This window comes from Telmatherina bonti (assembly GCF_933228915.1).
Source record: "Telmatherina bonti genome assembly, chromosome: 4".
Lineage (NCBI taxonomy): Eukaryota > Metazoa > Chordata > Actinopteri > Atheriniformes > Telmatherinidae > Telmatherina > Telmatherina bonti.
This window is the reverse complement of record NC_136622.1, coordinates 34,378,417-34,392,870: the sequence shown is the minus strand read 5'-3', so window position 1 is coordinate 34,392,870 and position 14,454 is coordinate 34,378,417. Positions and strand designations below refer to the sequence as shown.

Here is a 14,454-nt window from a genome sequence, read left to right as displayed (position 1 = left end):
TAATTCTTTGTATTATAACATAGGTGATATGAGGTGGGAAGGGAGTAAACAACAAAAGAAAAAAAAAAAAAAAGAAAAACTGGACAGTCCACTAGCATCTTCCTCTACTGTTTGATTTTGTGCTTGTGTTGTTCTCACACATATGTAAGTTACTTTGGACAAAAGCATCTGCTAAATGACTGTAGAATAGAATAGAACAGACAAAGCTAGTAAATTCTTTCTTTTTATTTTTCCACTGCATAACTTCAACACACCAGATTGTCGGATTACCTTAAGCCTGGTGAAAAGTTCTATTTGGCATTTAATTTCAGCTAATCTGAAATCGGTCAATCTGGGTTTTATATGTACGAGGTTAGTTCTAATTACTGATTGTTTTGAATCATACATGTTTAGCTGGGTGGCTAACCAATAATCCATACATCTGTGTGAGAAAATAATCAATTCCATCATTTTTCTATTCCCTATTTGATTTTATTTTTGCTTTACTCCAACTTAAAAGATACAGGAAATTCAGCTGAAGAAGTGGCCTCAGGTAACATTGGCAGCATATTTAGCTACTTTGCTTCCTTCATGAAAAAAAGTGACTTGTTAAGACAAGACGTCAGGCTTATTACTTTACAATAAATAAAAGTTAAACTTGTTTTCTTTAAGTCTGCATTGCAAAACCTTGTTTTTCCTGAAAAACAGATAGAGGAGCCGTCTCTTGTCAAATATATTTATGCTAACTCTTTTTGCTAACACTTGCTAAGCTCACTTCTTTAGTCTCAAAGTCCCCAGCCTCTGTAGTACCTGGCAGAGGGAGGATTTTAGTGGTTTGACTATCACGTTTCTGGTATTGCGACATTGTTGTAGATATTTTGATCCCTTTTTAAAGAAAATGTTTTGGGGATCAGTTAACGGTCACTCCTCTGCTGTTAAACTAAGACTTTCCTCTTCATAGTCAGTCGGTAAATTATTTGGTAGCCGTCATCCCAGCCGTAAAGCTGCTTCTCCTCTGGGTTGTATTTCAGACTAGCGTGGGCTCCATACCTCCTTGGAAAGTAGAGCAGTGGGGCTTCTTCGTTGATCACCAAGTCATTGACGTCAAACACACACTGAACTCGAGAACGGCTGGCCAGACGGGTGTTGTAAACAACATAGACAGTCCCGCAGACTACAAAAGCCGCCTCTGCATTCTCCCGAGGGCAACGAGTGTCCCAGATTTGCTCTATATCGAGCGTGGCAGGGTCCATCTTTGCCAGGCTGATATTGGGTTCACTGTCACTGGGGACATAGAGAAGCCAGAGACCTTCGTCGTCTGCTGCCAAGTCTGCAACAGTCTCTGGATTGAGGTTGTAAAGACTAGCGTGACTTTCCACTGGGAACATAGCTGTTTCTGACACTGAGCCACTCAGCAGATCATATTTGACGACTTGCACATCGGTATTGGTCTCTTTCTCTATGTAATACAAATATCCATTATAAACAGCGCTCCCAAGACCATTCCAGTCAGATGGAAGATTGATGTTCTTGCTGCTTGTTGCTCCCATGGAGCGATAAAAGTCACGAACAGAGTTGAACTGATAGATGGTGTCGCCTGACGTGCCATTAAAGATGTAAACTCTGGATGACCTGGGGTCTCTGGTCCACATGCCTTTGGGGCTGCCCACTCTCTTCAGGATCTTTACTGATCTGATGCCAGAGATGATTTCCACACAATCTGAAGACAAAGACACAAGAGAAGATTAGTATTTTTATTTTACGTAACTGAATTATGAAATGGAACGAGGCATTATCTGCACAAAAAGCAGTGCAGTTTTTACAAAGTTCTAAAGACCATCATGTGAAACATTAAAGTGGAACTATTATGTGCATTTCAGGCTAATTTATTTTTATTTCTGAGCCCAGAAGGGCTGGGATTGATCGAGTTATTGTCACAAATTGCCGTCATTGTAACATCTCATAAACAGAAGGATTAGGCTAATATGAACTCAATAAAAAAAAACAAAATACAATGTCAACACATAGCATACAGCCCTACATGTTGGAACCTGAATCAGACCCTGAAAACGAAGTGGAAAACAGCAACCCACAGCAACGAATGCAGCAGGATGTCTCTCTTTGGTAAACTCACCAGCCATCGTTGGAAATAACTTTATCCCACGTTTTCCACCCGCCTGATGTATTTGTACATGCCCTTGTTAACCAGTAGAAGGTAACCAATCACAGAACCTTATCCCCCGGGACGTCACAAGGATTTCCAAGTAGAAAAAAACTCTCTAAAACTACGCGTTTTTCGTCGCCATGGAAACCGAACGGAGAGAGTGCTGGAACTTAAACTCGAACCCAAACATGCGTTTAGGTGATAAAAAAAAAAACAGTGTCGTTTACATGTCTGATGAGGATTCAACACTGTAACACTGTAGAAAGCTCAGAAAACTCCAAATACCATAATAGCACCCCTTTAAGTACCATTGCGGTGGAAAGTACTGAATAAAACAGGAGTGACAATTAAGAAAACAGGAAGAGTGTCTTTCTGGAGATGACGACGTGTATGACGACTACGTAGCCAGAGGTACACCAAGATTTGTGTGTTTCTGCTGTGTAAGTGTCTGTTATGTGTGTGTGATCAGACCATGTCCATCAATACACCCAGTCTGACTTGGACAGGACTTCTCTGTTTTCCTCCCAAAAGATACGTATCTCACTAAATATATCTTCACCATCTGATCCAGATTCATGGTCTCTGTCGGTGTGTCTTCATGTGAGGCTGGTCTCTGAAGTGTTTACCAAGAAGGTTTGAAGAAGAGAAAATATCCAGCGAGTAGCAGTTTTTCTGGACTAGAAAATCTGGTTGATGTCAGAGGAGAATGGACAGACTGGTTGGAGATGATGGAAAGGCGACAGGAAGTCCATAAAACACTGGTTCCAACCAAGATATGCAGAACATCATCTATAAACATACAACAGGTCCAACCTGGAAGCAGATGTTCTCCAGTAGCAGAAGACCACACCGGGTTCCCTCCTGTCAGTAAGAACAGGAAACTGAGGCTGAAATTCACACAGACTCACCAGAACTGGACAATAGAAGATGGAGAAACGTTGCTGGTCTGATGAGTCTCCAGTTCAGCTCCACATTCACATGGTAGGATCAGAATCTGCTGGAAACATCCTGACAACATGGATCCATCCTGCCGTCAGGATCAACGCTGCAGGCTGCTGCTGGTGGATCTTTGGTTCCCTTGGTACCAACATGACTTAGTTAAACCAGCACAGCCTACCTGAGTATTGCTGCTGACCATGCCCATCCCTTTATGAGGGATCTTCTGATGGAAACTTCCAGCAGGATGATGCACCATATCACAAACATGACGACGGCCTCCACAGTCACCAGATCTCAACCCAACAAAACCGCTTTGAACAAAAGATTCTTATCATGATGTGCAGCAACTCTGTGAAGCTTCATGACAGTTTGGATCAAAGTCTCTGAGGAATCTTTCCAACACCTTGTTAAAGAGTCAAGGACTTTTATGTCAAGCCAAGTATGTTTTCATATGAAGTAGTACTGAGATCTGGATACTACAGACAATTTCAACATCTTAAATAAGACAAGTCGTAGAGATAAAACAGGGTCCAACCGAGTACTAGCGTTGTAAAGTGGCCTGTGAGTGCAAATTACTCCCAACATGTCTTCGTCTGACTCTACTTTACTGCCAAATTGCTTCCTGTATGACTGATGGACCTTTCTTGGTTTCTTTCTACAAACAGTGAAAGATTACAAAGCTAAAAGTGTTTACTGTTATTTTATATATTATGATTATATTAAGTCGTTCCTGCAGCCTGTTTCCGAAAAGTGCCATTACTCAGCTGTAATTTTTTTTTTCAGCCTTTTGAAACCGTAAACAGCCTGCAGCCTCTGCAGCTCCGTCTCTAAATTGGACAGAGCTCCATAATGAGAAATATTTTTTGTGCAGCTCAAAGACAGCCTAAAGATGTGCTCTGTGAAAAGACTAACACCACACAGCCTCAGAAAGGCAGGAATAAGAGGTCGCCTCTGCCGCGTTCACCCTGTTTTTGTCCAGGGGCTAAATTAGCTTTATATTTGCAGATGTGAGCTGGCTCTCCACTACGAAGTCAAGTTTGTGAATGACTGTGAAGTGAACCAGAACAATGGATCACTATGTGCAGAGCTCATTCCTGCGAACATGAGCATGGAGAGTAATACCGCTGACCTCTAGCCAGTTTCCTGTCCCTCCAAAGCCATAGTCTGCACATGCACAAGTAAGAAAGGAGGCTTTATTGGAATTGTACCATCTCTGACTTGATGTGTGTGACTACTAGCGTTATGATCCTTCATAATTCTTGATGTGTTATTGATCCTCTCATTAAGCCAGCCTGTATGATCAATATGTTTTTATTTGCTTTGTGAGAAGATTAAAAGGGACCACAATGATTTGATATTCCACACTGAGTGATATCTGCAATTAAATATGAAGTCTGTCCAGGAATTACAATCTGATCTTACGCAGTGGCGGCGCTAGACTTTTATTCATGGGGTGGCCAGAGGGTGCAGACAGTATCGAGGGGGGGCATATGCGAATAAAAGAAAGGATTGTGTTCCTCTCTCTAACACATACATTGACATATAACAGGGGTGTCCAAAGTTGGTCCTCGAGAACTGCTGTCCTGCAGGTTTTTTGATGGATCCTTGATCCAATATACCTGGCTTTCCTTAAATGGATCCAACAGCCAGTAAAGTTCTGTAATAATTATTAGAGTCAGGTGTTTTGAAGCAGGGATACATGGAAAACCTGCAAGACTGTGGCCTTCGAGAACCGGAGCTGGACATGCCTGACATAAAGGTGATTTAACTTCTGGTTTTAACTGTAGTTTTTTCCTTATGGGGATCCTGCACGTTGGGGGTCCTGCCTGTTTGGTCTGGGGGCTGCTGTTTGGGTGGCGCGGGGTCCAGCACTGCAGCTTCATGGCTGCAGGGCAACTATGGTCGCATTACATTTGTAGTTCCTTATCTGAAGGGCGGGCCCAGGGTGGGCGCAGCAAAGCTAAATAAAACTTGGGCTTTATGGCACTGGACAAATCTGTAAAAGTACCAATAGGAAATGATGACGAACCAACAAGAGAGACTTTCACAAAAGAGAATATGATGGAGCATATCTGCCCCTGTTTGACCAGGTAATGGTCAAGTAACAGTAATAATCAATGTGGGTAATGAAGAGAGACCACAGTCTTTTGCATGTATCAAAATTTTTACATCTAATAATATGAAGTATGAAGTCAAACAAGTTACAACACCACTTGGGGACTTTTCATTCTGAACACAAAGAAAATCCTGTTGGTTACTTTAGAAAAAAACACACAACTGTCTTAAGTAGCAGAGTTGTTTTACTAAAGCAGAGTCCGTCTCACTGAAAACCCGGCCCACCTGATGTAGTTTGCAGGGATTCCTGGTCTAAAATGTTTCACACTAAAGCAGAAGAATGGATAATAAAACTCACTGACACAGTCTAAACCATAGTTAACTACAATAAAGCCACTAAACTAATGACACATTTCTTAGTCTGTTTCTTTGGTGCTTGACGTTGTTGTTGACCATGAAAAGGTCAACAACAAAAAAAGTTTGGGAACCGCTGCATTAGAGAGACATGAGAAATAAAACATCTTGACATTAATAATCTGGATCACCAAGTGGAAACAAGTTCATAAAGGTTTACAGAAAGGTAAGTTGGTTGTTTTGGGGTACAGTATGTGGAGTTTGATGTGATATTCGGAGGATCAGTGGCTTCTCCTGGTGCATTTCTGGTTTACTGTAATGTGGGGGTAGAATGGATCCTTGTCTGACCACAGTCACTTGCAAGGCTAGTTCCATGCTGGGAGGTGTAGAGCCTGGTGACACTGGGTCTTGGACAAATCCTTTCTGTTCACATTACCTTTTCTCTTCATTCTTAATCTTGGTCTCAAATTAAGATTATTTACAGGCTATATTTCTCGATGTTTTTGTGTTGTAGCTACTTTAAAATCAATCAGCAGCCTTGTAGGCATTTCTGCAGCCGTTTGTGATCACGAGAGAAAAGGACAGACCTCCACGTCTCTGTCTCATCTGGGAGCTCACACAGACATTTATTTGGGCATGTTTACAAAAACGTTTGTGCATGCAGGCACACGTGACATCACCGCACATGCTATTCAACATGACTTTGCAATTCATATAAAATATGATTAACAGGCCTCATATTTAAATTAAACTGGTGGTGGTAGCTTAGTCAGCACTAACATGGAGGTTCTCCTTGAGCATCTTTATAGTTTATTTTCAGCTCTCATGTGACAATACTAAATGAGTGCAGTTCCTAATGAACTCACTGGAAACTAAAGATGTCATCCTTTCCGCACATTAGCTTAAAGCTAATCTAGTGCTAGCATATAACTAGACTAGCACTGCTATGTAGCTCCATGCTAACATTAGATTAGCCTTTGATAACGGTACACATGGATGAGATCTCTTTCATAAACATCAATAAAATAAGTAGGCGGTTAGGGCCACCAAAAATCTCCCCAAGTCAACATAAAATGTCAAAACATGATCAAAAAAGAAAATTACAAATCAATCATCGAATGATTTAAATAAAAATGGTTTGAAATAAAATATTAATGTCTATGATGTTTTCATGAATGGTTGTGTCTACCGTGAAATTTTCATGGTTTAAAAACAATTAGTTCTGCTTTAATCAGCTCTTGTTGCAGGTTGCTGCCTCAGACATAGGGTGCATGTATAGTTTTCTGTGCTACAGAAAGTAAATGTAATTCTGCTTCGGGCCCCAGTGGATTGGACTCGTTCTGCTAATGTCAACATGTTTAAAGCATAACTAATTAGGAATCTTACAAAGAACTGATCAATGCATGTCTGGAGAGACTATTCTGTCCTCCACCAGTGACCTGTCAATCACCTGAGGTGGCCACGGTGGTCGAGGGCCCCCTGACAATCCCTCTAGCCGTGCCTCTGATCTTACAACTTCCAGCATCTCGATTCAAGCAGACTTTAGGTCTGTGCATTGCCCGAGTAAATTATTCAGTAGCAACATGCCTTAGGATGTGAAGATTATAAAGATAAATGTTGTATACAAGCAGGTCTAACAGGGTAGAAGCTGTGCTGGAATAAGTCTGCTGCATTAAGCTGGAAAACCTGACGGCACATAGACTCAGAGTGCTTTGCTAAATGACTTGTAACAGTGCTTTAGTTGTTTCCCAGTTTCCAGAGGCATGGCTTTTCCGAGACGGCGGCTTGGTGAAATGGGAGGCGTTTTCCTTGCTGGGGTGTGTAATGTGTGTTTCTATAAACTGCATGTTTTACACATTATATAGGTTCTGACTGTGAGCCTTCAGCGATGAATAAAACCAAAGTTGGCAGCTCATCACATGACACTTTGCTGGTGTGATTGCACTTCCCATCGCTCACCAGAGACTCTGGAGTGTAGCTCCTCCCAATCTTCCTCCTCCTCTTCCTCTCTGCCCTGCAGTCCCCAGGCCTCTTGCTCCAGCACCTTGTCTGCCCTGTTTGCACAGGCCCGCGGAGAAGTCCGGCTCTCCACATAGTCCATCTCTCGCTCCACCCGGTCCACCTGAGCTGAAGTTCCTTCCAGGTCTTTGAACATTATGCGGTGATCATTCCTCAAGCCCTCCACAGCCTGAGCCGTAAGCTTTTTAAAATCCAGCATCTCTGTGTGGTACCGGTGAAACTGTTCGTCCCACAACTGCATGCGGTCCTGTAAGCCGTGGAGAGAGCAACACAAGGGATCAAATTCATGGAAAACAACAAAAATTTTGCTGGTTTTTAACTCTGCTCTGTTCAGAGCCAACAAGTTGCAAGGAAACTTTGTCCATAGTGGAAAGATGGATCTTTTTCCTCAGTCTGACTGTTTCATCTGGAGAAGTTTATTCCTCCAAGATGATCACAAGATGTGGTCGTTGCATACAATAATGTCAAACTTTCAACTGTTGCAGAAACTAAGAATTGATGAGGCTGTATATTATAACCATATATGGAGCAAATGAATCGCGTTTTGTTGAGCTTTGATAAGTTTTCTATCTGTAATTTGATTGTTGATTGGCAGGATACGTCCTGCTTATGTACCCAGTCCATCAAATATGCAAATATATGTGAACACATCTCTGAACCAAGCCTTCTTTCAAATATACAAATACAACACATAAACATGTGCTTGTTTATGACTGGTAGGACATGAGAAGGCGGGAAGGAAAGCTGTATATTATCAGTTTGCAGCGATGAGTACGACTCACTTAGATCTTTTTCTGTTGGTACTGTGCTGACTTGTGATGCTGCTGACTTCAGCATCACTAAGCAGATGTGTTGAGTGGAAAGTTAAATGTCTTGCCAGACAGATTCTCTTGAAGTTTGGAGCATCTCCCCTCAGGATAAATCTTCATCAACTTCAACGATCTTGTGAGGATCAATTTGCCTCAGATTAATGTGTGGGGAAGCGTGATGGAAGCTGACGTATGAGGTCAAACGCATATCTGGAAACTCCTTCAGAAAATGCTAAAAGTTAGGTGACTGAAACTGATCTTAAGGGCAACATTCACATCAGCTTTTCTTTATTCAAATTCTAGTCCATTTAATGGAAAGTCCGCGTCATTTGGGGACATGCAAAAGCGCCAAACAAATTGATTCGGATCAAAGAAGCGGAATGATTCCTTATCGTTTTATAAGTCATGCGTTAGCTTAGCAACGTTAGCATTCACCTCGATGCAAGCCCAGCCCGGCTGACTCTTAATCTCATTTCCGACAATAAATCTCAGAGGGGAATGTGTCTCTGCTTGGATGAAAGCATCGTCGCCTCTCAGATGGAAAATTGTCGTGTTTCTCAGAGTGAGTGACACAGTGAGACTGACAGCTGAGTTATTTCAGAATGAGACGTAATAACTGCTGCCTCCGCCAATTTCTGCTCCACCTCAGCTTTCATTTCCCCCTCCTCTTCGCTTGCTGTGGGCCTGTGGAAATGAAAGTACAATGAAAGCTTGCTGATGAATTGCTGTGTTCATTTTAATGCAGACGTTGAGCCAGCATATTGGAACGGAAACTGGAGAAAAGCCACTGAGAGCTTTGGAAGTTGAAAGTCTAGCCAAAACGGTGTGAAATAAAAATAAAAACCCAGTAAATCAGCTCCACAATCCAATGTAGAAGTAGCTATTTATAAGGTATGAAGTCGTATCATCCCAATGAACAATCTGTAAGCAGGAAACTAGATTCTTTTAATATGAGAAACTTCGTGCTTCGTACTTTGCTGTGAGTCAAAGAGGGATTCATTAGTGATGTTCAAATGAGCCGCCTCTCAGAGCCGATTCTTCATAGTGAACGAGACGAATCAGTTCTTGAGTAAGACAGACAAATCTTTAGAAAAGATGAAGCTTTATGTTGATGGACACACAATGTGGTCTATTCCATTCGAGAAAAGCTGCTGCTGTTTGGTCCGTTTCCAAGAACAGTAAGATTCGTCTGATGTGGACCCCCTGCCCTAAATAAAAATCCACCCACATGATGTTTAATCTGTAATTAAAACTGCCTGTTTGCCAGAGAATCACTGTAAAAAAAAACAAACAGTTTTGTCAACGATGTGATGCTGACCAGGCGGTTTTGTTTGCTTTAATTGATTGGTTTGGTTTCTATTTAAACTGCAAAGGAAGGTGTGAAGTCTTTCAGAAATTCCTGCTCAATCGGACCAAATTCTCTGGACTATCCTGGTGCGAATGCCCCGAAGACCACCATGTGTAGAAGAAAAGGCCTCTTAGAAGACAGGCAATGTATTGGTAAAGACCAGATTCACAAAGAGACCTGTAAGTCAGATTTAAATTACAAGTATTGTGGAAAAAAAATAGAGAAATTAGCGTCTTTTTGGAAAGTCTTAAAACACTCAGATTTAGGTCTTTATATACTGGATTTCCTTGGCGTGGTTTCGTCTTCTGCTGTTTATTCAAAATTATATTTTCTAATTTTAAAATACACAAAAATAAGTTTTTTTTTTATTTAAAAAAATGTGAATAAAAAATTGCTTACCATCAAACAAACCACTTATCATTGCTAAATTAGATTACATTAGAAGTGCAGAATGAAACTAAATACAGAGCCATCCATCCATCCATCCATCCATCCAAACATCCATCCATCCATCCAAACATTCAAACACCCATCCATCTAAATATCCATCTATCCAAACATCCATCCATTCATCTAAATATCTATCCATCCAAACATCCATCCATCCATCTAAATATCTATCCATCCAAACATCCATCCATCCATCCATCCATCCATCCAAACATCCATCCATTCATCTAAATATCCATCGATCCAACCAACCATCCATCCATCCATCCATCCAAACATCCATCCGTTTTCTTAACCACTTAGTCCAGTTTAGGGCTGCAGTCTGGAGTCTCCAGACTGGAGTGTATCCCAGTAATCATTGGACAAGAGGCAGAGTACACCTGGACAGGTCGCCAGTCCATCACAAGGCGTCGAAAGAACCAACTCTTCCAATGAACCGAGTCAAAAGAGTCTTTGAAGAGAGCTGAACTAGATTCTCCTGACTGACAAACACCTGATAAACTGCTTACACAGTTCCTCATCAGACATTATTGGACTCATCCTGAGACAACCTGGGATGTTTTGCCAGGGGTTGTTTTTTAGTTTCATTTAGAGGGAGATACTCTGACGCGTAACACACGTTGTGGTTCTGACACTTCTGTGGTGATTTCATGTCTCAGCTTTCTGAAGCACCTGTAGTTGGGAGGATGTACTTAATGAAACTGGTCTCTCATTCCAGACAGGAAACAGAAGATGTTATACGTGTTTCTGGTTTTATGATTGATGCGATAACATCAAGCGTAAAGTCGACAACTCGTCACTACAACCCACACTTCACGCATCATTTCATATTTATGTGACAACTTAAGTGCTTATAAAGTGCTAAACATGAAAGACTGCTTCTCTCTTTCTCCTAGTTTTCTGTTAAACACCATAGAAAAGGTTTTGTAGCAAACATACAGTCAAAAGTGTCATTTGAATGTCTTTATATTTGGGAGTTTCATTGGAAAGTCGTGTCTGTATGCAAGTGTAGATTTTACTGTTTGATGCTGTGATTACAGAAGTTTCCTGCTAAGGACATTTGTGACTTAACTTAAAAGTACATGTAGAATTCATGTTTCATCATACAAAGATACTTGAACAACTTATTTTAAAATACAAGTATTGACTTCAAAAACCCAGTAAAGTTTCCCAACCCTGCTCACCAGTTTGGTCAAAGACAAAGATTTGATGAGTTGAGAGATTGGTTGGTTTGTGGTCCGTCTATATCTGCGTTTCATTTACAGATAGAATTACATAAGAACTAAATAACACAATGAAAAACCGCTGATGGAAACATTTACATTTGAAAAAAGTGTCAAATATTGCTAACATTTTGTCCGCTCTCATGAGGGGGTTTTCCAGATGTTTCGAGATAGAAATGTATCGCAAAACTGTAATGTAACTTTTTTTTGCATTTACAAGTCCCTGGAAGTGATGTGGGGGACGTGACCAGTTCATGTCTTGTAAAGATGTCGCGATGTGAACCAAACAGCAACTTTCAGAGTTTTAGTAAAGAAGATGAGGGTGAAAAGCTGCGAAAAGCCGTAGCAAATTCTCCACCGCAGGTAGAAAACCCCAAAATAACGTTTTGTGGCTACCTTGCATTAGCCACAACTCTCCACAACTGAGGCTTATACACCAAACACTGTTCAATGGAAACACCTGCAAATCACAAATGTTTTTTTTTATTTAATATTTATTTCACCAGGAAAGTCCCATTTCTAGCCCACGTTGCGCTGATGTATAATGTCTGGCAATTCAGGAGACAGGAAGGATGGAAAACGAAGGGTTTTCCCATCCTTTTACTCGTTTCCTTAGAGGAGCATGTTTGTTTACAATTTTCTCAAAATTTTCCTTGAAAAATGACCAAGCAAGCTCAACATCCGGTACCAGACCCAAATGCCCCTAGTTTATCAAGGATAGGTCATGAGCAATATTTGTCAAAACTTACAAATATCACTTTTAAATAGCAAAAAATATATAATGGAAGTGTAGCTAGTGTTTCATATCACACACTTCAAGCCAACAAATCACCAAAGTTTTCTCCTTACACTAAAATCAGCTTCTAACATCGCTTCAAAAACACTAAACTGAACTCTCAGTAGTTCTATCTTTTGTTTTCCTCATAAATCATTGTCTAATCTTGGAATATCAACGCTCTGTTATGTTGCTGGGGTGTTCGGCCACAACAGCAACAAAAGCTGAGATTGTACTCATTAATAATGTGTCATTGTCTTAAATATTATAGATACTGTAACTTTGCTAGACAGGAGCTGCTTGTTGCATGAGAAGGAGAGCTCTGCATGCATCATCTGATATTTCCCCCGAGGCCTCTGCGAAGTTGATGAGCCTGGCAGGGATTGCATTAATTGGTTTGCATTAGTTAAGACATTAAATTCAAATGAGAGGACGAAAAGGAGCCGCTCAACTGGTGTCTGTAATTTTTTAATGGCTGTAGAGAGAAATCTGCGCTGCCACTTATAGAAAGTCATTTGTCATGTCATTCTGAAGAGCTTTCTTACCTCAATAGCCAACAATCGGTTCTCCAGATAATCCATCAGACCTTGGTAGTAATTCTGGGCTCCAATTAAAGTCCAAGCAGTGGAAACGAGGAGGACGAACAGCGGCTTCATTGTGAGCCGATCAATGAAGACGTTGAGTTTCTTTGTCTGCCCAGATTTCAGAGGATTCCTCAAGTTTCCCTCTTTGATGTGAGCTGCTGCAGAGCTGCACTCAGAGCGTCATGAATGTCCAAACACTTGACTTCAGCGTGTGATAGAGGCAAAACTCTGCGAAAAGGTGAGTGGATAGAGAGAGTAAGAGGCCGCTCTGAGGGTTTCCAATTCTTTGACCGCTCTCGTTTTGCTGGAATGTTTTCACAAACTCTCAGGGAGGAGCCTTGCGCCTCTTACTTCTCTCTATCCTGTATGAGTAAATCCGCTCTCCTCGCTTTGTGTATGCTCGCTTGTTGTACACTGTATGTTACTGTCCACTCTCAGATCTGCAAGTTAAACTTGCAGCATATGGATTTATTAGGAGCATCATGCGGTTCTCCATGGCAAACTCATAACTACAGCACATAAAACACTGCAACAACAACACACATAAATAAACCTTTTCACTTTTAATGGCACAGGTGAGACGCTTTGTGTACCACTAAGTCCTTAACAAAGAAACAGCATGAACAACAGCAGGATCCTGCATTTAGCTTGCACAAACTGAACCCTGCTGTTTAAATGCAATCAGTTCCTTCATGTCAATATCTAAAATTCAATTTAATTAAGACTGAAGACAGAGTGGGATTGTATTTCCTGGATAGAGGCTTCACAGAACAACCCCCTCTGGAAGATTCCACTTAAAGGGACATTGTGTACATTGTGTAGGAACTACTTCCATCTAATGTTGAAATTGTCTTTCACAATCAAATGAATAATGCATGAGTAGAATAGATTCATGGGACGGAAAGGACTTGTTAAAAACATCATTCAAACCTCTGCTAGACAATAACTTAACATGTAACAACACAGACTACACATACACTGAAATCTGGTTATACTCTGGTTATATGCTGGTGGAACTGGATGTTTACATGGCTTCATTAGCTTTTAAAGTTCCAGTAAACGCTGGCTTTCAATCGAGACAAACCATTCAGATGGGAAGGCTTTATAAGCTGCATTTCCTGCTGATTTCAAAGCGACTGAAACAGACACTTCTGTACCAACAAAGCTGGTGTGTTTTAGCTACTGTTATGCTTACGAGCTTACAAGCCAAGTGGCAACCTCCGGCGGTTAAAAGTGAAGCCTATGCGGAAGTGCATAAAACTGCAGTTCCCCCTTCATCCACTAGGGGCTCCAAAACAGATGAAATCCCCATAGACTCCCATGTTAAAAAGACCAACTTTACAGCAGAAATAAACATGTTTACAGCCTGGTTCAAAAATCCATTTTAGGTTTAATAGGTCAGGTTTACCTTCATGACAACTGTGGGGGGAGTGAATTTTTTTTCTAACTCGCCCGTTTAGAAGTAATTTAATCTTGAAGTTCGGCATATTTAGAGGCGTGTCCTTTTGATTGACAGGTACCAATCTCCGGCTTCAAGTAAGAAGAACATAGAACAACCGCGGTTTTTAGCTGGTCAACAACCTGACTTAGCTTTAGCCCGCTTACCTCCGTTAGCTGGTTAGCTCCCGTTATCTCCGGGTTAGCTCGGCTTTGCCCATATTTGTATTTTCCAGGTGAGATGATGGCATGCCTCTGCCAAGATAGCGACGGTAGGAACCGCCCACCGAACTTCAATTCAGCTCTTCAGAAACATAA

The 14,454-nt window shown here is 41.1% G+C and overlaps 1 protein-coding gene across 1 annotated transcript; it reads right to left on the bottom strand.

The window, feature by feature from the left end:
• Positions 1-914: 914 nt before the first annotated feature.
• olfml3a (olfactomedin-like 3a) lies at positions 915-12,771 on the bottom strand (the record flags this gene model as incomplete). Its single annotated transcript, XM_079239326.1, has 3 exons — positions 915-1,699; positions 7,451-7,757; positions 12,661-12,771. The coding sequence occupies 3 exons, from the start codon at positions 12,769-12,771 to the stop codon at positions 915-917; spliced, it is 1,203 nt and encodes a 400-aa protein (XP_079095452.1).
• Positions 12,772-14,454: the final 1,683 nt, after the last annotated feature.